General features: G+C 33.7%; 2 protein-coding genes across 2 annotated transcripts; both read right to left on the bottom strand.

Annotated features, from left to right (window-relative positions):
• Window positions 1–1,345: 1,345 nt before the first annotated feature.
• LOC118030796 (serine/threonine-protein kinase EDR1) lies at window positions 1,346–9,909 on the bottom strand. The gene is made up of 13 exons (XM_035035061.2): window positions 9,166–9,909; window positions 7,401–7,838; window positions 7,085–7,188; window positions 5,436–6,571; window positions 4,157–4,197; window positions 3,670–3,738; window positions 3,455–3,555; window positions 2,794–2,872; window positions 2,620–2,718; window positions 2,418–2,486; window positions 2,266–2,315; window positions 1,985–2,161; window positions 1,346–1,907 (listed from the first exon to the last, which is right to left on the bottom strand). The coding sequence occupies exons 1-13, from the start codon at window positions 9,562–9,564 to the stop codon at window positions 1,799–1,801; spliced, it is 2,871 nt and encodes a 956-aa protein (XP_034890952.1). The 5' UTR covers window positions 9,565–9,909; the 3' UTR covers window positions 1,346–1,798.
• Window positions 9,910–17,607: 7,698 nt separating this feature from the next.
• LOC118030795 (glycine dehydrogenase (decarboxylating), mitochondrial) lies at window positions 17,608–24,266 on the bottom strand. The gene is made up of 15 exons (XM_035035060.2): window positions 22,777–24,266; window positions 22,293–22,538; window positions 22,137–22,214; window positions 21,941–22,041; window positions 21,666–21,861; window positions 21,421–21,546; window positions 20,761–20,946; window positions 20,538–20,651; window positions 19,814–19,966; window positions 19,254–19,442; window positions 18,922–18,999; window positions 18,725–18,850; window positions 18,522–18,620; window positions 18,253–18,370; window positions 17,608–17,896 (listed from the first exon to the last, which is right to left on the bottom strand). Exons 1-15 carry the CDS (start codon window positions 24,247–24,249, stop codon window positions 17,802–17,804), a joined length of 3,378 nt encoding a protein of 1,125 aa, XP_034890951.1. The 5' UTR covers window positions 24,250–24,266; the 3' UTR covers window positions 17,608–17,801.
• Window positions 24,267–25,273: the final 1,007 nt, after the last annotated feature.

The following is a 25,273-nucleotide window of genomic DNA, read 5'->3' as shown; positions in this document are numbered from 1 at the left end:
CCCTCTCAATTAATTTCTAAACTTCATTTCCCGATTAATTTCTAGTCTTCCTCTCCCCTCTAATTAATTTTTATTCTTCCTTTCCCGTTTCCCAATCTTCATTTCCAGTGGGTTTGTTGAATGAGCTTTCAATGCAAAGGTTATATTTTTCAACTTCACATACAAAAATTGATATCCAATGATCTTTGTCACTTCTTGTATCTTTTTCTTGTTTTTATCTTTCCTTCCTTTTCATTCTTAGTTGTCAATGGTTGAGATCGATGGGACTAATGGCAATGGAAAATCATGGAGGAATTATTTTGGATATTAAAGATAATTTTTCTTCATCTAGCTCCATCAAGAAAGTTTCTGTCTTGAATTTCTGTGCCTTCATGCAAACTCCTTGCCATATGAAAAATCTGGATGATGGATTAGGTTTCCTGGTTTTTTACCAAAAAAACCGGATTTAACCCGGTTTGAATCGGTTCGGTTAATATTTTACAAAATTAATGTAACTCGGTTCGGTTGGTTTTTTAAGTCTAAACCGAACCGAACCGAACCGTGAACACCCCTAGTTGCTACACTGTCCATTGAATATTTAGATATCAAAAATCTTGCCGAGATCTCTTAGTTTTAGAAATGTTGAGATTTTTCTTATTATTTTTAAAATGAATTGAGCAAACATTGACATAATTTGATCAAATCTTGCTTTAGAAACACTACTAAATATCATTATCATTATTGTTAAGCGTGATAATTCAAACTCTGTTATTTCACCAAAATTTTTTTAACCCATGTCAATTCATTAATTTTTTTTAATTTACTACGCTAATTATTCAATTTATCCATAATCTTACTGATTTTTCTCATAAGAAATTGCTACTAACTCATGTATTATAATAATAAAAGAAATAACTAGGCATTAATAATTTGCTACAAAATAACTAAAAGAACAGGCAATGTAATCTCATAGTTTTATTTGTTCAGAAATAAATTAAAATAATATATTTTTTATTTTTTAAAAACTATCTTCATATCAACACATCAAAATAATATAAAAAACATTTAAAAAATTAATTTAAAAAAAAAAACCAAACCATTTCAAGAAATACTGCTCAATCGCAGTCCCAACAGCCGTATATTCTATTTTGTCCGAGAAGAAAAGGAAAGAGCTTCAATGTTGCTAATGGAACCGGGAAACATGCAGAACCAATTTCATCCTAGGCAAAGATTGATCAGCAAGCCATAAATACCTGTTACCAAGGTTATAGCTCCACATTAAAACCTGCAGATGATCACTGCATTATTTGATGAAATATAGTAACTTAAATCTAAGTAACTTGATTAGTCGAGCCCAGAACATCACTTCTGAAAAATATACATGCCCAGAACATTTTTTTTTTTTTTTTTCTCTTTTCCTTTACAATTCCACAGGTCCACAATGATATGTTGGGATCACATGTTTACAATTCCAGAGTTGGGATTGCTTACCCAAACAAGAACTCCACGGTACCACAGATTAGTTGAATGGTTAATTTTTTTTGTTCTTTTTTTCATTTCTTACAAGACTAACAACATTGCCTATTTAAACTTTCCATGGAATCCTCCACTGCACTTATATTGCAGTTTTTGTTTTTAGCTTGGGAGGATCTCCACTGTGTGATCAATGAAAGGGCCTGTGCTGAGTCCCCGCTTTGAATGAACCAACACTTCCCAGTCCGGTATTATCTACTTTAAATCAAATGAAAAAACTTGCTGCTACTCCAGCTCTTCGAGCCAAAACACAGCTCAAACTATCATTGAGGAAGCATTGTTCCAGTCAGTCTGCTGTTTGGTTTCTATAATTTGTTGTTTCAACAAGTAGATGTTGAACATGATGAAGAAGACGGGATATAAGCTCTGCGAAAGTTGGTCGTAAATTTGGCTCCCTGCAAAAACAACAAAGGATTCATCATCACAGTACACGTTATTTCAAATGAAAATATTGACCTGGTCTGTAACTCACAATTGCCAACAATCACGTATTATCTGGGCGATGGCTGGATCAATGTCCTCTGGAATTTCAAGATGTCGATTTTGGAATCCAACAGCTCCCACAACCTGCATTGGGTTTAAGCCTTTCCAAGGGATTTGACATGTAGCCAACTCCCATAGTATCACACCAAAGCTGTATATATCACATCTGCAAGCACGCAAGCCAACAGTTTTAGCGCTAGAGAATTTTCCTGTTATGCAACTTCTGGCAATGGAGCATGCTGGCATGTTTATACAGGTTGGTATCCTTACTTCTCATTTGCTGGCTCATTTCTCAGAACTTCAGGTGCCATCCATTCAGGCTGCATTGAAAAGGCAAACTTCTTGCTTATTATTTGGTTGGAAACAATCAGCAAATGAAATCACAAGAATTTATCATGCTATATGTTTCAAAGAAGTCGAACCGTTCCAGCAGTAGACTTTGAAGACAGAAAAGTGTGGTGCTTGATACGAGACAATCCAAAATCACAGACCTGTGGATAGAAATTTAATAAGATGTTGGAAATACATGCATGGTTTCTTTCCAAAAAGCTGCAAAAGATAAAGCAGTCCATTGAATTTCCAAATAAACATGTGCATAACCAAAGAAGAAATTGAGAGCCAGACCTTAACATTCCAGTTTTTATCAACGAGGAGATTAGGAGACTTTAAATCTCGATGCACGATGGTAGGATGGCTTGTATGCAAGTAATTCATTCCCTTGGCCTATAAAAAGAAGAAACCAGCTTTACTTTGGAAAATAATCGGACCAACAAGAAGAATAGATTATTTGACTCATACCACATCAATAGCCATTCGCATTCGCCTCTTTTCATCAACTTGAGAATGGGGACGATGCAGTAACCTATACAAACTCCCCCTGTACACCAATAAGGAGGAACAAGAGGAGTATGAGAAAAAATAAATTTACAATCGACTCAGTATTAACTATTTTATTTAAAAATGTAGGTGGCAGTGACTAGGATAATAATGAACTCCGAAAGCTCCTTGACAGAACCCTTTAATATAACATTGCTTTAAAGAAAAGCTGAAAGCATGCTCTATTTTGCATAAACCATGGAACATGTATGCTTTTGATATGGCTTGCATGGTGGTAAACGCATTGCAATGGTTGGGCAATGCTAGTGATTTGATTGTTATCACAGATTAAATAAAATATCAGTGAGATGCCAAAAGATGCATGCATCCCAAGCAAAATTGAGGTGAAATTCACAATTTTAACTACAACTGGTGAGGGAACACAAGCTTGAGAATCATGCTTCTAAAAAAAATTTGGGATAGAAAAGTAAACAGGTTGAAATTTTTATCATATAGGTTATTCAGTTCAAAATTATACCAGAGTGAAGTACTAAGGCCTTCGATGTATGGGGTTTAATTTAATAATCTTCGAAACAAGAAAAAGTAGCAGGTTTTTTTTTGTTCTAGGGGAAGCAATTTTAACCTGGGCAAGAACTCCGTCAGTATTGATAAGTGTGGGGGGCGAGTAACTGCTCCCATGAACAGAACAACGTTAGGATGTCTTAATCTTAGCATGATTTCAGCCTGCATTAAACAGCGAGCAGAACTTATTTGAATGTCATAAAGAAACCAATTTTATTAGAATAGCTGGGGCATGAAAGTTAATATATGATGTAGGAAGCTAGAACCAGTGCTTACTTCGCATTTGAACTGAACCAATGCATCACCAGATAAATCCTGGTCCAAAAATTTCTTCACAGCAACTTCCTGTAATCAATAAAATGATATCAAGGGGGGTCAAAAACAGATGAACCAGTAAGGTCACAATACTAAGTTTCTGGAAGTAAGTCCTATGCTGGAGTCAATGAATAGATTGGTGATTCTGTAAGCCACAGATGCAGTTTCAACAAACACAGACCACCATCATGAGAGTGACACAAACTACTGGAGGGGACAATTTTGAAACCAACCAATCTTCCCACATGAATAGTGAAACCATTTTTCGACAATTTCCACAGATATCATCATTGTTGTAGCCAAACGGTAGTAGCATAAGTATTGAATTGTAAACCATAACCAAATGTCAGTATTTTGTTGAAAGGATCCAATTCAATGTGTCAGCCTATGAAGTATCTCATGGCAAGTTAACATCAAAATACCCATATTATGTCAAAGGTGAACTTACAGTGCCATTCCAATCCCCATGGTAGACCTCGCCGTATGAACCTGCACAACAGGGCATCATGAGATTACTATTAAACAATCATAACTTAAACATTTCATACTTCAGAGATGCATCAATTCTACAACTAAGCACATCTATAACTGAGATCATATCCTACTTAATAAAATCAATGGATCAAACCCTCAAAAGTATTACTATGTTGACCACTAGATTTCAAAGTCTTCTCAACCCGAATTCAAGACAATTCAAAGGCATAGCAAACTACAAAGCTTAATAGGGCAAGGTAGGATGTTCAATAGAAATTTGGTCTCATATTCAAAACTAAGTCCAGAGAAGCAGGCTGGCTGTCTTTACCAGCATCACTTGACCTTTTTCCAGGTTTGTTTGGGCTGGTAGCCAGCCTCCTATCATATATAATTGCAATTGCAAAGCAGCGGTGGCCGCAGCACGATTCCTCCAAAGGTTAAACTCAATTAGATTGATAATTTTAATAAAAGTGAAAGTGGCGTCATCGATCAGCTTCCTTATTTTTACAAATACATGGCATTTAGATAATGCTTCCATATGTTCAATGGTAAGAGATTCAACTTTCACTCATAAACTTAGAATTTGAGAGATAAAGATAAGTGGAATGAAGTGCCATCCATGCCTATGAGACTAGTTCAATAACCATTTCTAAATCTCATCAATGCATATTTCTTTTCTTTTCTTTTAATCCATTTCTAAGATGTAACCAAATAACAGATGTGCATGATTGAACCTCACAAGCTGTTTATGCAGGAGAGCAATTCTGGATCCAATGATCATGCAGAATGGTGCAAAAGGATCCATATAGCCAACCCCAACTAGTTTGGGATTGAGGGTTTTTTGTTGTTGGTAAGCAACTGTATATCACTGGATCACAGGGTGTTATGTCTTTGTAATATTTCAATTGATTCCAACTCTTGTACGAATACCTTATCCAAATGATCATTTTTTATTGTAAGAATACCTTGTCCAAATGATCCTTTTTTGACATACAAAATCATAAAAGTTAATAACCAGCCAATTCTCATGCCCGTCATTACTGACCAACTAAACTATAGGACTACATGTGCAAATATATCCTTTGTGTATATCACAGTAGTATGACTAGCATGCATTAATGGGAAACTTTAATAGAGACATACTAGGAGGGGGGGGGCACTGATCCCCTTAATTCAGGCATGATTCTCTAGTCTAAAATTGCCAACAGGTTCTTCTTCCTTGTATAAAATCAAATTAAAGAAGGAATTCTTACCGATGCCTATACGCTCACCAATCTCAAGATCCTCCCATGGAATTTCCCATTCTGCTACCTCCCCCAGCATAGGGTTAATTCTCTCACTGTGACCACAGCAAGAAATATGCAGACCACTGTTTGCTGTTTCAATCAATTTCAAAGCAGATTCTTTGCCTGCATCCATGCTTAAAATCCTTCCCATGTTCTCCTGAAAGCACTGGTTGTCACTACTGACCAAGGCATGTTCAGGTTGTAATTGGCAAGGCTCCAATGCAGAGAGCAAGGAAAATGCATGAAGTGGATTCTCATGCATAGAACTTCCAGCCATTTGAGGTGCATTAATAGACACCATGTCCACAACAGTGGTATCTATTTGCAATTTTTCGTTTGTTCTGTTATCAACAAGCACAAATCCTTCACTTATAACATTAGAAGGGAGAGATGGATCAGAATTAAAGACATTCATCAATCTTCTTAGTTCATCCGCTGAGCCCTCAGCAAATTGTTCTTGTTCATAATCACACCTAACATTTTTTAAAGTATCATCCCTAGTTAAAGATGCAAGCGACTGTTCATGCCCTGTCAACATTTCATCTAAACAACGGCGAAGCCGATCGTCAAGATTGACCCCGTTTTCTGGATGAACCTTTTCAAGCAGCTTTGGTTCACCCAGGTTCATGTCTGAAAACAAATTAGGAGGAGGTGATGCCCCACTCTCTAACAACACATCATGTAATTTTTGTGCAAAATCAGGATTCTTTGCTGCACTGATGACATACTTGGAAACATTTTTAACTCTATTTTTTTGTGCAGATGAAGGTTTTTCAGTGCCTGGTAAACTAAGCTTCCCAAAATCATGTTCAAATCTTTCAATTTGATTTTTCTCAACCAAGTTCACACCATCCTCATTTGTTTTGATGCTGACAAATAATCCTTGCCCTGATGTTGAGGTGCCAGCTTGGGGAATCACATCCAGGTTAGGTGAAAATGCAAGAATCCCATATCCTTGATCCATCAACGGAGTTGAATCTTCAGGGGTTTCTGTAAGACTGGAGAAACCACTTATGTCAAATCCAGCAGTTGGGAGATGGCTGCTGGGCACCTCAGGAGGAATTAGTGTGCCAGGAGCACCCATCAGATCAATAATGTATTCACTGCACCAGTTCATCAAAAAAAAAAAAATTACAAAAATTTCCCATTTAACATTTAAACCTATAAGTGTTAATTTGATTAGACAGCTAAAACATATAAAACAGTCGAGAGGAAGTTCCAAAACAACATGCATTGAACCTCTGCCTTTTTTAATAAGCATTCTCATGCAAAATAGGTAATCAAAAAATTTATAATTGAAGGAAAGTGGGCCTTTAAAAAGAAAGTATATGCAATGTAGAAAATGACATCTGCAACAAGGATGATTATTCGTATTCAACATTTCTTGCAAAAGTAATATCCAGCATTTTTTGAGATTTTACTTTATACATGGTTATCTGGCAGCACAGAAAGCTTGGAGAGTTATTAACCAGAATCCAGATGCTAAAATAAAATATTAACAAGCATCACCAGCACGTGTAATGATTACCAATAGAAATCATTTTGCAGCACCACTTGAAAAGGCATGACACCAAATTAAATGGGCAGAAAAACAAAAGCCAAGAAAAAAAAATCACCTTCCATCATCAATCTTAATCAAATTTACAGCTCCATCGTCAGTGCCAGTATAGTAGCTTCCTTTAACCAGCATACACGGGAGATTAATCCTATCAGCTATCACCTATCACCAGGAATGAAATAGTTAATTTGAGTCCAATTTGTTCTAAAGGACCCAAAACACTATCAACAGATCAAATGATGATGCAGATATTCTATGAATAGCAAAATCACAAATATTAAAACTTCAAACACACAGGATGCCCAATTGTTAAGTAAAAAAAATCAGTATGCTCATTTATCAACTTTTTAACAGAAGTTAAAACATCTCAAAACCTTAAAGAGCAGGGCCCTGTGGCGAGAAAGTCCAACATCAAGACAACCAAGGGGTAGGATGATAGAGTTCAGAGCATTCTGTAGCTCTTTACTGCGCCTCTTCCACCTGCTTGACATCTCATCAGCATCACTTACAGGACCACCCATTCTATCAACAACAACATCAGCAATTTTCTGGATCAAGCCACTTGAAACTAAGCCATCAGAGAATCTGCTTTCCATGGAAATGATATAAGCTCTTTTCTCAAGCTCTCGCAGTTCAGCATCAACAAAGCGGTTTACCATGATCACTTCATAATCAACATCATCAGAAACTGATATTGCTTGAAGATCCACTAAAAATGGCATATTCCCTTGAATGACCGAGTTTGAGGTAACGCCGCAAACATCATAAAAGCCATCCATCACTTTTTCATTATAATTTACAACACTATAGCTCTGCATGAAAGATACGGGAAAAATCAGTAGAATGTTTTAGATATATAACATCAATGTTGCATGTGACATACATAGGTAAAGAAAAAAATGTGCTTTATGCTTCTTTTTCCCTACTTGCACTAGGAAATGGTAAGCAAGGGATGACAATGAAATTCAAGCAATAGATTATTCAACACCGTAGTTCGCAGGAAATAAAAATTTAATCAACTGGCCTTCACCTTTATTTTTTCTAGGATGGATAATTTTTTTTCTATGATGCATAGAACCTATATGCATGTATGCATAAAGCCAACCTAGAAAAGCTTAGTTCACAAACAACTATAATAAAGAAGTGCAGAAAATCACTAGAAAAAGGTACGCCGGGACTTGTATTGGAAGATCATCTCACTATGTTTACATTGATTTTAGAAATAAATGAGCCTTTGCTTGGCACTCTTAGCTAGGGAAAAAACTAAAGCAGATAGCTTGCAATTGTTTAGTAGCCATTGCAAGAAAGGTCTAAGGAGATTGCATAAACTTGCCTACAGACATCTAACAGGTTCATTTTCGTTCTGCCAAATTATTATCAAGCACTTCCATTCCGTAAAATTCACAATGCAAATCTCAGAGCCCCGAGCAAACAACACAAACATTTGGGAAATTCAGGCTTTATTCACTCTAATGCTTCATTACTATTTTCCTTCCATAAACACCACAAGCCAAAATTATTCTGCTTTGTATAAACAGAGCCCTCAGAGTTAAATAAACAACGAATCAACTAAATCAAGACCAGTCACTTTAATCACAATCCACAAGAACCCAACAACAGGTAGCATGAAACTAGGAATTCAATTGATTTCCATGACTGACTCACTTGAATTTAATTTCTTTCCATTCCTTGCCCTCTTTAGCAAACACGAAGTTCTTGTTAAACATTTTTCTTTGGAAAATTCCCTTTCTCACCAATTAAGGAAAACAGGCAGCAATTAACAAATCAAACTTGTTATTCAACGCAAGTTATCTGTAGAAATGAGATTAATCATCCACAAAAAATATAATAATAATAAAACAGCTCTACATTTAGCACATTAATATCAGTCCATAAAATAAGTACCTCAAACAAAAAACAAACAAATTCTATAATTACTAAACTGATTCGTGCATGAAAATGCAGAACCCTAAACCAGCTATCAAAACCGCAACGCTATGCATCAATCAAAACCCTAAACCAAGAAAATTAAAATCGACAGAACTGATAAAAAACAGGAAATGCAAAGACAAAATCCAGCGAAATAACCAAAAATAAGATCCAGAAGTCAAAAAACTAACCAAATAGTCAACAACGTACCCAATATCTGAGTGAGAGAGATTCGGCAAGAGAATCAGCATCATTAACCGGGACCACGGGACTGCTCCGGAGACTAATCCGCTTAGCAGCATCGATCTGAGCAGATTCCGCATCCTGAATCGAATCCGGATCCGAAGCACTAATCGCCAAGGCCAATTGCATTTGGAATTCCTCCTCTAGTAAGTTAAAATCAATTCCAGTACTATCAGTACCACTAATCGCTTCCACATCCGTCCGATCCACTGCCGCGGACTCAACGGCCTCGATTCTTCCATCTGACGGACTCGGAGTCGTACTGGCACTGGTACTTGAACTCGAAACGGGTCGGGTCTCACCACCTAATCGGTTGGGATGGTCACCGATGTGGAGCTTTCTGAGTAGATGCTTCATCTTTGACATGGATCATCAACAAAAATAAATAACTATATATATATCAGTTTTTTTTTTTGTTTATTTATTTATTTCTGTCTCTGTTTTGAGTGGTGGGTTAAGCTACGCACACAGAGGAGAAAGAGGAAGATTCACTTAACGAGCGCACTCCTGTTCTTGAAGCTAAATACGAGCAGCAGCAGGAGCAACAGCATGTGTTTATACATCCATCAACAAATTGTTGAGAGAGAGGGAGAAGGAGAGAGACTTGACCGCTCAAAATCCATTCCCTCCAATTGTATTATCTCTGTATCAGCCGACAACAACAGAAGAAGAAAATGTTTTTGTTTTTTTTAAGGCTAAACTCTAGTGGGTGAATACCGTCTGTTTTCTTTGCTATTTTTTTCCCCTTACATCTTCTCAAGTCAATGACCCCACCATGTTTCTAGTGTATGTTACTCTATGTGCTGTTGCGGTGCCCTTTGTTTCATCTTGACCGTTCAAATGGTAGATTTTAGGTGGTCGTTGGATTTGTTGGAGTACAAGAGGTTTTTTTTTTTTCTTTTTTTTTTTTTCTTTTTTAGAGAATGGAAACAAGGTTTTAAGCTCTTATTTAATTATATGAATCTAGAAAGAAATTGAGAGCTTCTATATAGTTAAATAAATATATTTGAAAATGATTTCCATTTCATATCATAAATATATCTTTTAGATATCCTTATAGCCTGTATTAAGAGGTATTGAGTTCATAAAAAAAAATTTGTATTAGTTTTGTTTAATTAAATATTAATTTATAATTTGAGTGATTTTTATTGCTCTAAGATGGTAAAATTTAAATAAATTAAAGTTTAATTGATATGTTTTAATTATGTAGTATACATGTTATTGAAAATATAAGAAATTTTTGAAATCTTCTTTATGATTAAATAAAATCCATTTCATGATAGTTTGAATCTTACATTAATAAACCTATTTGTCATGTGCTCTAGTAACATAAGTATCAAAATTGAAATTGTCTTTTAATTTTATCCCATTATAATGTAATTGAAATCAAAATGGTTATGTACATATTAAGATTAATATAATTTATACTATTATATTTTACTAACCCTAACAAGCATTTTCTTACACGTTTAACAAACATTTCAATATAAATAAAGTTCATTAAAAAGAAAAGATTGATTTTTTATTTTTATTCAACCATAATCTACAAAACACGAATAACTAATTGATGAGTTTTAGAGCATGTATCATGTATTTAAAAAAAAAAACATGTTTCGTTCACTTTTTAGAAGAAGAAGAAGAAACTTGGAAAGAGAACAAGAAACTCGTTTCATATTACAATACAAGATTTTTTTTTAGAAATATATTAAAATAATATTTTTTTTATTTTTAAAAATTTATTTTTTATATCAATACATTAAAAATATAAAAAATATAAAAAAAAATTAATTTAAAAAAAAATTAAAAATTAAAAATTAAAATTTAAAAACATACAACATTTATGTTCTATAACATGGTAGGTTTGCATTACGGTGCAATGCTTGTAGATGGACCTGCACCGCATGGAATCATTTGCGAGTGAACGTGAGACTAGCTGTACATACTATGTAGATACGTATCTAGCTAAGAAGATACACATCTGGCCATACATGGAAACGAGAGGCTTGTGGGTTGTTTTTGAATTGACCTTTCCTTTAGTATTTCTTCTCTCGAAGTTTTCGTATTTGTACATCAGCTAAGTGCTATCCATATCTTAATCTCGATAATTTTATTTTGAAAAATTATCTTATTATATTCTTAGGTTTAGTTTTTGTTCTATCCTTGTAAATTTAATTGTTCTTTATTTAATTTTTTATTCAACCTGTCTTTTTAATAGATATTATTATATAAACAGGTGAAAATATTTTAATGCGAAAAAAATTAAATTTATTTTTAGCATGTATGTTTATATAAATTATTGAAAATATCCTCATGCGAATTTCTAAATTTATTTTTTTATTATCTAAGTGTTTTTTCAGCAATCTCTAGATCTTTTCCCTATAAATGAAATCTTTATCATATTTAAATCTAATAATATTCATTAAGAAATTAAAGAAGACAAAAAAGAATTTTACATCACATGAAGATTTATTTTTAAAATAAATTAGGTAAGGACTTGAACATGAATAATTTTAAATCCTTTATCCATGTCATGTGTCTGTAATTCAAATTATATTTATATAATAATCTAGTGTATATAATAAAAAATAGTAATAATTTATTTTTTATTGTTTTCTTCTCATTTAATTCAAAATATTAAATCAAAATTAATGATAAAATCTAGAACATTATTGATCTAGTGTATATAACAAAAATCAAAATAATTTATCGTATCTATATTTTTCACTTGAAATAGCCGGGAGAATATTTCCCTCTCACGCGCCCACGGCATGCTCCCGTGGAATACAATCCACTTGCAAGGCAGTAGAATTTGCAAGAGGACCACAGGCAAGAAATATTGAATGGCAGTTATCTTTCTTTTTTGGCTATATATGTGCGCACGTTAGCAAGACGAAAGCTTAAATTGTAAGGTTACAAGAGTGGATAAACTTGGCAGGCAGTAAACTAGTCATGAGATTGACTATGGAATTCATAAAAGGTTGCCTTCAAATTAGAATTCAGAGCTGGCAGAGATTTTTATTGTATTTAGAATTGCATAGAGGTTATTTTTTAAATTATATTTTTAATGTCATAATAATTCAAAAATATTAAAAAAATTAATTTTAAATAAAAAAATTAAAAACAGCATTTTTGCTATAAAAACAAACAAGTTCTGTAAAAGTTCGACTAGAATTTAAACTTTTTCAGATATTTAAAAAAACAATTGTGTTTAGATTGCACTAATTTTCAAATATTTTTTAACCTATTTTTATTTTATTAGGATTTTTAACAATTTATGTTATTTAAAAAAAAATGATCAAATTCAAGAAAAAATAAAAGTCCATGAAAATGAAGGGTCAGTTAGACTCATGTGCCAGAAGGGCATAGCCGACAGTTTTCTCTCTTCGATAAATTCCGTAGTGGATAAGATTTGTGAAAATATACAAACGAGAGTTTTTTTCTTTCAACATTATTAAATTATCAAAATAGGATATTTTTAAGAGTTTTATTTCCTAAATCAAGGTATGATTATCACGTATGCTCCACCTCATCAATACATGTTATCTGTCCTTTCTTTTAAATATTAACCAGCCAATGGCCTGCATTTTGCCGTTTTCGTTATATATATATAACTGCTGTTTCTTATTAATATTTATTTGTGTATTTTAGTTATTATAAATGAGATTTTTTCTTTGTGTTTTTGATATCCTTAAAAAGATTGGCATTATTACTAATCTACAGGGTTGCGCTTTATTGTGACTTAAATTAAAAAATAAACATAAAGAAAAAATTGAAGTCCTAACATTGGTATTGATGTCAGTTCAATATATCATCCTTAAAACCTTTTAATTAAATTATATAAAAATTATTTTAATGTGACCAATTAATTTAGAGATCCAAAAACAACTTGAATAACAAAGAAAAAAAATATAGTTTGATTTTTAAAAAATAATCTAAAATAATATTTTTTTTAATGTTGAGACAAGATATATTGAATATCAGAATATATTTTTGAGATTGTAATAACCTCATAAATAGCAAACTAAAACAATTCAAGAACACAAAGTTATAATTAATCAAATAAAATAAGATAAAATAAGAAAATAAATTTAAAGAAGAAAAAGGAAAAATGCAAAAGAAGAAAAAACCACCCCAAGTCTTTTAGTATGAAAAAGGTTAATATACACCTAATTCTTCTATTGATTTATAATGATATTAAACCCAACCATGTGTGATATAAAAAAAATATATATTTTGGGCTTGAATTTTTCATAACCTCTGTCAAGAGATGAATTGCTAACTAGAAGGCCATCAATCATCATTCTTATAAAAGATGGTTTCGTTTAATTTTTCAATGTAAAGAGTTGTAGCTTCCTTAATAATTTTTAATATTACCGTGTCATAAAAATGGTGATGTATTTATTTGATTTGTATTATCAAAGAATTGGTATATTTTACAACAAAAAATATTAACAAAACCATTATTATATCAACCAGAATAAATTAGATAAGTGGTTCACGTTGCATTGCAAGTCAGGTCAAATCTTGTTTAACATTGAAAAAATATTTATTCAAACGACGTTAATGCTTTTAAAGAAATAAGAAAAATATGAGATTTGAGTTACTGACTTAACTGAGTTTAATAAGTTTTGTTAATTTCATAATATGATTAAAAAAAGCTTTGATATTAAATAAAGAAAATAAGAAAAAATGGTAATTGTCATAATCCGATTTTTTGACCATCTTTTTCTTTTCTTTTCTTTTTTGAATAATAAAAAAAAAAGCAAAACAAAACAATAAAAAATCTAAAAAATACATTTTTGATGTATTTGCATTGTTTTTAGTATTTTCAACGTCTTTTCAAAAGAACTAACAAATAAAAAAATTACTTTCGACACATTTGGTTTTTAACGTACTCATTTCAAAATTATTGATCAATTTTTCTTATTTAGTTGATATTGACATTGCTTTTTTAAAATATATATATATATATTACAATACAAAAAAAAAAGATAAATAAAAAAACAGAAAATATTTGGAAAGGGGACCAAACAGTAAAGAAAAAAAACGAGGGACCAAATTAATTTTAGGTTGGCTCTTCACCAAGTTTGCTTGGGGACCAAGCAATTAAAAGAAAAGGATAAATTTTATTTTGCGTATAAATAGATGGTTGTATCATACAAAAAGAAGGGATGAGAAATTAAAGGGGAGAAAAATTATTTGGAGCATTAGCCAAAAAAAAAAACACCTCATACACACCAAAACACTCTCTCACACCAAAAAAAACCCTAATAGCCCTAACTGTTTTTCTTTTAACACCATTCATCGTTCATAAGGCACGCACATTACCTATAAACGGAGGGAAGGGCCACCGAGACAATTTCAATGCCAATGTAAAAAAAGAGCACGAGCGTTGCCCATTTACTAACACACGATTTGCACAGGCCAACTAGTTTTGTTTTTAAATTGTATTTTATATTTATTAAAATACCAAATTGTCTTTAAGTCAAACTGATTATGAGTTAAAAAAACCAAAGTGAAAATATAAAAAAGCCCCTGGATGTGAGTTAAAGAATTTTTACTTTTAAGGGTAATTTAGTCATTTTATCATGTTTTAAAAAGTAAAAATATGAAAAAGATCTTAAATGTTAGTTAAATAATTTTTGTTTTCAAACGTAATTTAGTTATTTTATCGCGCTTTAAAAATATAAAAAGACTAAGTTGTTCTCAATTAGTATGATAATAATTAATGGACATGTGAAAAGATTGTACTACTCCTAATAGTCAATTCAATAATTTTCTTTTAAAAGGGAAAATTCATCATTAATGCAAGTTTCTAGTAAAACAAAGTACCTTGAAAAAAAATATTATCCAAAACACTAATTCTCCTAGGGGTTTTACATTTTCCCAAGACACAAAACATTATTCACTACGATAACGTCATGACTTTTTTGTTCCTAGGTTATTATATCTTTTGCCTTAGCTTTAAGGATATGATGATATTTTCATCATGACATAAATATCTTTTGAGGATTGAATGAGGTTATTTTGGTAATTAAATTTTTAAATGCACAATGAAAGTAATAATGTAATCCTATAATAAAATAATCTAATGTTTTTTGCACAAGATGTTTTTATATTTTTAATTTTTATAAAACAGTTGAATTATTACATTACTCTTACAATTCAAATTTTTAGCCTTGACTTTTAGGGTTTGGTTGTAATTCATCATGGTTATTTGTTAATATTGTTTAGTCCTAAATGAATTTTTTTATTTTACACTCAATGCATTGAATCTATCAACAATGAACAAAAATATAATAATTCTACTATTATTATTATTAATGAAAATCTTAATTTAATCCCAAATCTATATATTCATTCTCAATTGAATGTTTTTATGTCTCAAACGTTTTTTTAAAAATCCCAATCAAGTATTTTTATGAATGTTCACCCACATTTTCATTAGATTTCATCAAATTGATGCCATTTTAGTGCATAAATATGCACAATAGATAAAAAAAAAAATGTTAATGTTCATCAACTTTAATTTTCTTCTAATAGGCACCATTTTAGTGTATAAAATAAGCAAATTAAACTTAAACTATTAAAAAAATTTGACAAAAATACACATTTAAAAAATGCAGGAAACGTTAGAGACCTAATTGACTTAATTTATAGATTTTTAACTCAATTGATAATAGATATATAGGTTTGGGACTAAATAAAAGTTTTCCATTATTATTATTATTATTACCACCACCACCACCACCACTATTATTATTGTTGGTATTGCTACGACAACAATAATGATACAAATAAAGATTTTAAAATTAAAATATTGTTTTATTTTTTTTAAAAAAAACATGGAAAATAAACTTTATATTCAAATGATTTTAAAAAAAGACAGAGAAAGAAAGAAAAAAAACATATTTTCCATTTTTCTTATATAAAGCATGATGTTGGTTAACTTATCAAGACGTCTCTCCAAAGTTTTCTTCCTTTTATATAAACTTGTTGGAAAACAAACTTCTCCGACTTTTTTTTCAATCTAATGACTTTTTTAGAAAAAAAAATGTCCTCATCACTTTTGATTTAATTGCAATAATGTCCTATATCTATACATTAAGAGGAATAAGTTCAATTTATCCTTATATTTAAGGTCAAGTCTCCTACCTATATATCACATGATTTTATATTTTTATTTAAAAAGGACTTGATTGAAAACTAATAAATGTATAAATAAAATATAATTTAATCTTTATATTCAAATAAATTTTTAAATAATCTAGAGCTTAAAATAGATCGGTTGGATATTATAATCTTTTTTATTTTATTTTATATTCAATAAAAAAATACAATATACATCTTAAATAAAAAATTCTAATGTAATCTATCATTTGTTCAAAAAAAAAGTAATTAATAATAAACATATTGTAAAAAAATTCATTTAAAGTTTATTTTGTTGAAAACAAACTATGAGTAATTTCTCTAGCCCTAATTTACATATAGATAGATGGAGAATTTTCATACAAGACACATGAACTAATCATATTGCTCCACTTGTCGGATAATAAACTCCGTGATACGGTCCTAGGGGCTCGCATCACTCTAATAAATCTTGCTATCTTTTTATAAATAAAAGATAGATAAATAGATATCGATTGATCAGACATCAAACATGGGAAACATTATAGACTCTTTCTAGGAATTTGTTCATGTTTGGCCCTGAGTTTAAGTAATTGAACTGACGTCTTAACTTACACTAATTAATTGACAACTCAACTATGAACAACAGCCACTAATAACATGTTCTTGAGAAGTGTTAGGCTCAAATCTCTCTACAACAAGAACAATTAACAGCTACGAAGCATAAAATAGCTCCTTTCAATCATTGCATTGAACAAGAAATCAGTCCAATCTGACCATATTATATGTATAAAAAAACTTACTTTTGCCTTATTGTTTTGACACCATGATATAAATCCTTTTTTGAAAAATAACTCTACCAGACTCTCCATCATGCTATATGGAGCTCCTTTTCTAGACCATGCTTTCAGTTCCGACATGCTATATGCTATGCTCTTGCATGCTGTGATGCAAAGCTACAACAGTGAAGACAAATTTGTCTTCTGCAGAGCATCAAACTCGGATTTCCATCCTGTTTCACCTTTCGCATTGCACACGCATTCTGGTCCTGGAGCCCCATTTCAACCACATTTCCAGGCTAAGAGAAGGGCTCCCATGGCGAAACGTTACCAGACTTTGGTGCATACGAAAGGTAGTTTCCTATTGGATGATAAACTCAACCTTCGCATTGGCAAGGTGGTGTCTTTTTTATCAGACAAGAGGGGTAAATGCTTGTTTCTCATTAGACAGACACCAATTAAGAAGGTCTCGGCACAGTACGAGAGAGGGAGAGAGCAATGGTAATTACAAAGTTTTAAGAGTTGCAATTAGCAACCGTTCATATTAGAGCAGCAGGTCAACAGTATATTCGAGAAACGAATTTCACCAGCTGTAATAATGAGCACATGAATAACTGATTTACATAGAAAAAGCTGATAGTGTAGACTTTTCATATCCATGAAGCAATCTTGCATCGAGGAACATAGAGATGAGGATTAAGCAGTAGCTGCAGCCTGTTCTTCAACAGTCTGTGATACTGAGAGAAGGGTGCAGGTGAGGTTGCGGTCACCATAGACATTGTCGACACGACCTGATAAAACAGCACCGTAGAAGAGTCAATCAACTAATTGGAAAGGTATCAAGGAAGATGGACTTGAATATATCAACTCTGGAATGTATGCTGGATTCAGATTGTTATATTCTTGAATTTAATTGACAAAAGACAATTATAAAACAAAGATCTTTTAAAAGAGATTAGTAACAATTATGAAACCAGATTTAGCTTTATGCATAGCTCATGTGTGACAGTTTATCTGAAAGAAAGTTAACCTATCCATGCAAAAGAAATCGAAGGCAATCGAGGATAAGATTAAACAAGGCAACTGAAAGTCAAGATGATGAAATGGTAAGTATGAAGCAAGTAAACAATAAGGTGGACATGCATACCTGTACTAGGCCAGAACTTGGCAACACGAAGCCAAGAAGCAGGGAAGGCTGCATATTCCCGAGAATATGGTTTTGTCCATGCATCTCCCATAAGCAAAGATGGTGGATGAGGAGCTCCCTGCATTTAGAATTTCCATAACCATTCCAAAGCTCATGAATAAGAACAGATTCCAAAATGAATCGAAAGAAAGCAAGTAGAAAAAATCAAACTAAAAATGTCTTTTGTGCTTTCTAGGTACAGAATTAAAAAATATAAAAAGCAATTTCACCTTGAGGACATTGTTGTGGATATCAGCTTTGCCTTTCTCAATCTCTGCAATTTCTTCCCTAATGGAGATAAGCGCATCACAGAACCTGTCTAACTCTGCCTGCAAAGGATGTCAAATGCAACCGGAACTCAGTATGTGACAAAGGGAGAGGAGGAACAGCATGGGAAAATGAAAAAAGGAGAGGAATCTAGTACAAATCTTACCTTGCTTTCACTCTCAGTGGGTTCAATCATAAGTGTTCCAGGAACTGGCCATGACATTGTAGGTGCATGAAATCCATAGTCCATAAGACGCTTGGCAACATCTTCAGGCTCAATTCCAGCAGTGTTCTGCAATAAGAGTGCTTTAGATTACTAGCTTCTGATTAGTAACTATGAAACAGACATATAATAACAACTACCTTAACGCCTCTCAAGTCCACAATGAATTCATGGGCAACTGTTCCGTTGACACCACGGAAAAGAATGGGATAGTAATTCTGATAAACAAACCAATAACAAAGACATATCAGAGAACATACAAGATATTCACAAATTGATTTCAAGAGTAAGTTCATAACCCCAAAGTCTTATTACAAAGAATAAAGCTACCAAGCATGTAAACACATCATAAAGTAGTAGTAGAAACGAAAAGCAAGTGTATAAACTGATTTATAAATGAAGCTTTACCAGTTTACAGAACTTATTGATTGTTGATTACAGCATGAAAGCAAGTCAAGGAAAAATTAAGTACCTCCAATCGCTTTGCCATGTAGTTTGCATTCAGTATAGCTATCTTTGAAGCATCAGTTAACCCCATCGAACCCATCATCGCTATGTATGTGTATGATATTGGCAAGATAAGTGCAGAGCCCCAAGGCGCAGCTGAAATGGTGCCAAGAGGTTGAGACTGGTCAGGGGCTGGAATACCACCTGTAGACACCTTCAGTACAATAACAAAGAAATTAAAAAAACTGAATGATCAAGACATGAAGACGATGACATTTAGTAGTGGTAATTGCTGTAATTCCATAAACATAAAAAGACAAAAGTGGTGACTGCTAAAATCATCACAAACAATATGACTTTAAAAAGGAAGAAATTATTTGCTCCAATTTCAAGCAGTACGTATTCCTATTACCAACAGGATGATGTCGAATACAATAAAGAATGAAAATGTTTTTTCATGCATATCTTAAGTCCAACAGAAATTAAGGAAGCATTTCTCCCATCAGGGTCACATCATCCTTAAATAGAAGCTAAACAAGTCTGTGTAGATCTGGATGAAGTTGTTCATGGTAAAAAAGTAGATACCACAGGATGTGAAGGAAGATATGGTGCCAAGTGCTTCTTCACGCCAATAGGACCCATGCCAGGACCACCACCTCCATGCGGAATGCAAAATGTTTTGTGGAGATTGAGATGGCAAACATCAGCTCCAATAAAACCTGGGCTTGTGAGACCAACCTGTAGGGACAAAAAAAAAAACATAAAATCAATATGATAATATTTTCAATAACAAATCTCTCATTTACAAAGTTATAATGCAGAGATGTCCATAAAATGTCGTTCAGATGACATGAGCTATCCAGTTTAAACCCCACAGCCTCTGTATGGAAGACCATGAATCTCTAGGGTTCAGCTCCACATTGTTGGTTTACTATTTGCTCATAAAGTTTAAATGCAGTCTATAAAGCAAAACGATGCAAAGCAGTTCCTAATTTGAATTACTAAAAAGACATAATGGTCAGGCTTGCAGTCTGGCTCATAAACCCTCCAAGTGCAGCTCTTCCCAGATTACTAGATTGAATAGCAACATTAGGATGCAGGATACCTTCTCTACTCAGAGACCCACCAGCCATCGTGGCAATAAAAGGTGAATTTATGAATTAAGGATGTTGAAGCTGTCTGTATTTTGCAGAAAATATTCTATGAAGTAACATCACCATATCACACAGGAAAGCTTATGGTAAGAAAAGTGGTAAGGACCAACGTATCCAACACTAAAACCAAATGGAGATAGTTTGAGAACACAGACCTGAGCATTCATGTTAGCCCCATCCATGTATACTTGACCACCATTGTCATGAATTATCTTACATATCTCATCGATTCCTTCTTCATAGACCCCGTGAGTTGAGGGGTATGTAACCTGAAATTTAATATAAAAACAGGGCCACATGAGAGGTTTCCAATGTCTCTTCCACTGAATTTTTGTCCAATACAAACTTCAATCCATCAAGGAAACAAAATAGTCACACCATAAGTGCTGATAGTTTGTCCCTATTGTCTTCAGCAGCCTTCCTTAGCTCTTCAACATTGATGTTTCCCTTGGCATCAGTTCCAACAGCAACAATCTTCATTCCACACATGGCAGCACTCGCAGGATTCGTCCCATGTGCTGAAACAGGTATGATGCACACATTTCGATGATGATCTCCTCTTGCCTATTGTATTCATTCAAATGAGAGACAGGCATAAGAAACAGCCATATGCAACACAAAGAAACCATATGAGATTTGATGATATACAGCAAGGTTCGAGACCTGGGCACATGAGTAAAGTAAAGTAAAGATATCAATATCTTTAATGTAGAGAAGCTACAGCCAAGTTATCCCTTTGTCAGTTACAATTCGAGGCTAGATATTTTCAAGATTCTAATGACAATAGCAACAACACGTTATAGCACCTATGCTCTCTGATGCGGGAATTCTTTTAATGGAGAGTCAAGGCAAATCAACACGGTTTTACTTTGAGGCATGCTTTTAGATAGTCTCGATGAGTATAACTCAATGCGATTGACTTTGCTCCTCGCAAAAAAAGAAAGTTTCAAGCCAAAAGGCATCAAGCATTTCTTGCTCTTAAAAGCAACAAATGCAGGAAAAAGCAATCTTTTCATTGAATAGTTGACGTCGCCGTACCATATGATATGCACGAATAACCATAAGCCCAGCATACTCTCCAGCAGCACCAGCATTTGGTTGCAATGAGAAAGAGTCAAACCCAGTAATTGTACACAATAGATCACCCAAATCATCGAACATTTCCTATGACAGTACCAGAATTGAGCAAAGGTCAATTTCTTCATACACAATATCTGTTCTCACACAACAAAAAACATAGCACATGTCAAGTTTCTGTTTAAGAAACAAGTGCAACTATCTACCTGGTAACCTTGAGACTGTTCAGTAGGAGCAAAAGGGTGGATATCAGTGAAATTAGGAAATGTCACTGGCATCATTTCACTTGTAGCATTCAATTTCATTGTACAAGACCCCAGTGGAATCATACTGTGACACAAAGAAAGATCTTTTGATTGCAGCCTATGCATGTATCTGAGCAGCTCATGCTCGGTATGGTACCTGATAAAGTCAAACAGAAGTCAGAGTGGCTTCCAAATAATATCCCCAAGTAGTTCAGATTTTGAGAACTAGTCTATACGTGTTAAAGATTGGATGGGTCAGATATGGGCTCTCCCTTGTGAGACCAGATGGGATCACATTCTGAACCTCTGGTGCCAGAGATGCAGCTGTGAAAGGGACCTGACATTTGAAAGAATGCAATTCTTAGTTATTGTCAAAATTATGATTTATGGTAACAATCTTATTAGCAATTGCAGTAGTAGAATGGTACTTACAGGCTTTCCACCAGAAAAAACTTTGAAAAGTTTATCGACATCCTCTAAGGTAGTTGTTTCATCAAAAGAAACAGTAATCTGGAAAACAAAGCATATTCTGAGAATCTCATGACATATAGTTTAGTCAAATTACAAAACAGATGGGATTACACTTACGGTTTTTGCATCTACAACTCTCAAATTTATCTCGCTTTTGTAAGCAGCATCAGCAATTGCATGTGCATCAGCACACTTAACCTTCACAGTGTCAAAGAAGGGAAGGCCCTGGACTTCAACTGTCCCAAGTTTCTTCAGTCCAACTGTGAATGCTCCAGCAAGACCATGGACCCTTTGGGCGATGGTTTTAAGGCCTTCAGGTCCATGATAGACAGCATACATAGCAGCCATGTTGGCAAGCAATGCCTAAACAGAGCAAGAGACTCCTTTCAATTGAAGCACAACCAACACATATGCAATATGCCCGCTTTGGTGGTTTAGTAAAAATACTAGTAATTATGTTCCTGCCAATAATTTTGAGCTAGGCATACTGTGTATCGTAACTTGGTCAGAAAACAGGGCAACTTAATGAGTTTCATTACTCTATACAAGCAGTTCTCAGAATATAAATAAGAAAAGAACAATATAAACAGTAATCTCTTACTTGAGCAGTACAGATGTTGCTGGTTGCCTTGTCCCTGCGAATATGCTGCTCCCTAGTTTGCATCGCCATGCGCAGAGCAGGCTTTCCTGAAGAATCAACACTAACACCAATAATTCTACCAGGCATCATCCTCTTGTACTCTTGTGAGGTTGCCAAAAACGCAGCATGAGGACCGCCATACCCCATTGGAACACCAAACCTCTGAGCTGAACCAACAACAATATCCGCACCCAGTTCACCAGGAGGCTTCAACATCGTCAATGCCAACAAATCCGATGCCATAACAACCTTAACTCCATGAGCATGAGCATTCTTTACAAACTCTCCATAATCCAAAACTTCACCTTCAGTCCCGGGATACTGAACTAAGACCCCACAAACATCCCCAGATTTATAATCAATGTCCTTAAGATCTGCGGTAACTACCTTAAGATCAAAACCTCCGGCTCTAGTATCACAAATATCAATAGTTTGAGGGTGACAATTATTAGCAATAATAAAAGTCTTTTTCTTTCCCTTTTGGATGTTATTACACATGGCCATTGCCTCTGCAGCAGCAGTCCCTTCATCAAGCAATGAAGCATTTGACATAGGCAATCCAGTAAGATCCGTGATCATGGTTTGGTAATTGAGCAAAGACTCCAATCTACCCTGAGATATCTCAGCTTGGTACGGTGTGTACTGGGTATACCAAGCCGGATTCTCCATTATATTCCTCAAAATCACAGGTGGAACATAAGTGTTATAATATCCCATCCCAATATAGGACTTAAAAACCTTATTCTTTGATGCCAGATATTTCATATGTTCAATCATTTGGTTCTCTGTTAACCCTCCATCAAACTTTGAGAACTTCATAGAATCAAGTCTGATAGATTTAGGCACAGTTGCATCTATCAATGAATCAAGAGTATCAAAGCCACATATCTCAGCCATTTTGGTTTGTTCTTCTGGGGTGGCTGAGTTATGGCGGCGAGGGAAAGTGTCACTTGGTTTCAAAGATTCAACAGAAATGGATCTTATCTGTGACCCAATGCCATAATAACCAGCAGGAACATTACGGGATACAATATTTTTGGTTCCTGACAATAGACCTGATCTAGGACTCCTAGAACCAAATGATGACAATGAGGAAACATACCTTGAAGGTGTGTATGATACAGGAGATGAAGAGTTTAACAAAGATGAATCATTTCTCGCCTGCTTGTGACTCTGCTTTGATTCATTAACCAGCCTTTTCAAGATTGCACGGTTAGCTAGCCTCCTTGCACGTTCCATGAGTGCAGCACACAAACAGAGGGAGAGGGGCAGAAAGTTTGAGTCTTTATGTATTTTTGGTAATAAACTGAGTCTTTTTTTGTTAGAACTGTGATTGGAACTGAGAGGGAGGCGATAAAGGAGATGGGGGTTGTTGAGAGAGAAGGGAAATAAAGTCTCAAGGGAAGTGATGATTATTTTTGCTCCATGGAACATGTATGGCAATGGGGGGTTGGTGATAATATAGTGAATTTTGTCTCCATATAAAATTTAATACGAATATTTTACAGTGAAAGTTGTGTCTGTTTAATATTTAAGAAATTTAAGTCTCAAAAAAGAAAAAAAAAACTCAAAATCTTCAAGATCTGGTGGTGGTGGTTGGTGAGTGACCAGGCAACTAGAGGAAAAGGACGGTTTTGTGGATATCGCCACTCTGCAGAAAATTTACCGATCTCTAAAAAATGAATGGAAGTTATTGAACCAGAGGGGATTGAGTATCATTGGATCAAAATGCATTCCAATTTCATTCAGACAAAAATAGAGGATTTTTATTTTTTTATATTTATTACAAATGCATAATTTCCATAATTCTTTGGTGGCACAAGCACTTTCACACTCTACTTATCTTTTATGTCTCACCCCTTGTGCATGGTATAAGGCTAAGATTTGGAGCAAACAAAAGACAAAAGAGATGAAGATAATGTCTTTCTATTTTTTATTTTGAAATGTTCAACATTCACTCTAAATTTATGAAACATTTATCTTATATTTTTATCCTTATTTCCTTGAACAAATACATGTTTGTTCCTTTTGTATTTTTTTTCCCCATCATTTGAAAGCATAATCTCATAGTAGTATATTAGTTCACTTCTCATGATGTGGGTTGAACTAAAAACATTTTATTGTAAAACAAAGAATATCCAATCTACGGAGAAATCTACGATATTATCATTAAATTCGGTTCAACAAATCAATCTTGAAACTCTCAACTCGACTCCTTGCAAAGTCCAAATTTAAATTAAATTATAAAAAAATTATCTTGAGAGGACCTAATCGACTTTGCAAGTTTAAAGACAAAAAAAATCAAATGATAAAAAAAAACAAAAACCAAACGTGCAGGCTCAAAGAGAATCTATATGACTAATAAAAAACAATTTGAATTAAAAAAAATAAATTGAAGCTGATATTTAAACAAAAAAAATACCGAGATAATGGCATATTAAATTGATTCTAGTTAACC

The sequence above is a fragment of the Populus alba genome, chromosome 6 (assembly GCF_005239225.2).
Source record: "Populus alba chromosome 6, ASM523922v2, whole genome shotgun sequence".
NCBI lineage: Eukaryota > Viridiplantae > Streptophyta > Magnoliopsida > Malpighiales > Salicaceae > Populus > Populus alba.
This window is presented reverse-complemented; position numbering and strand designations above follow the sequence as displayed.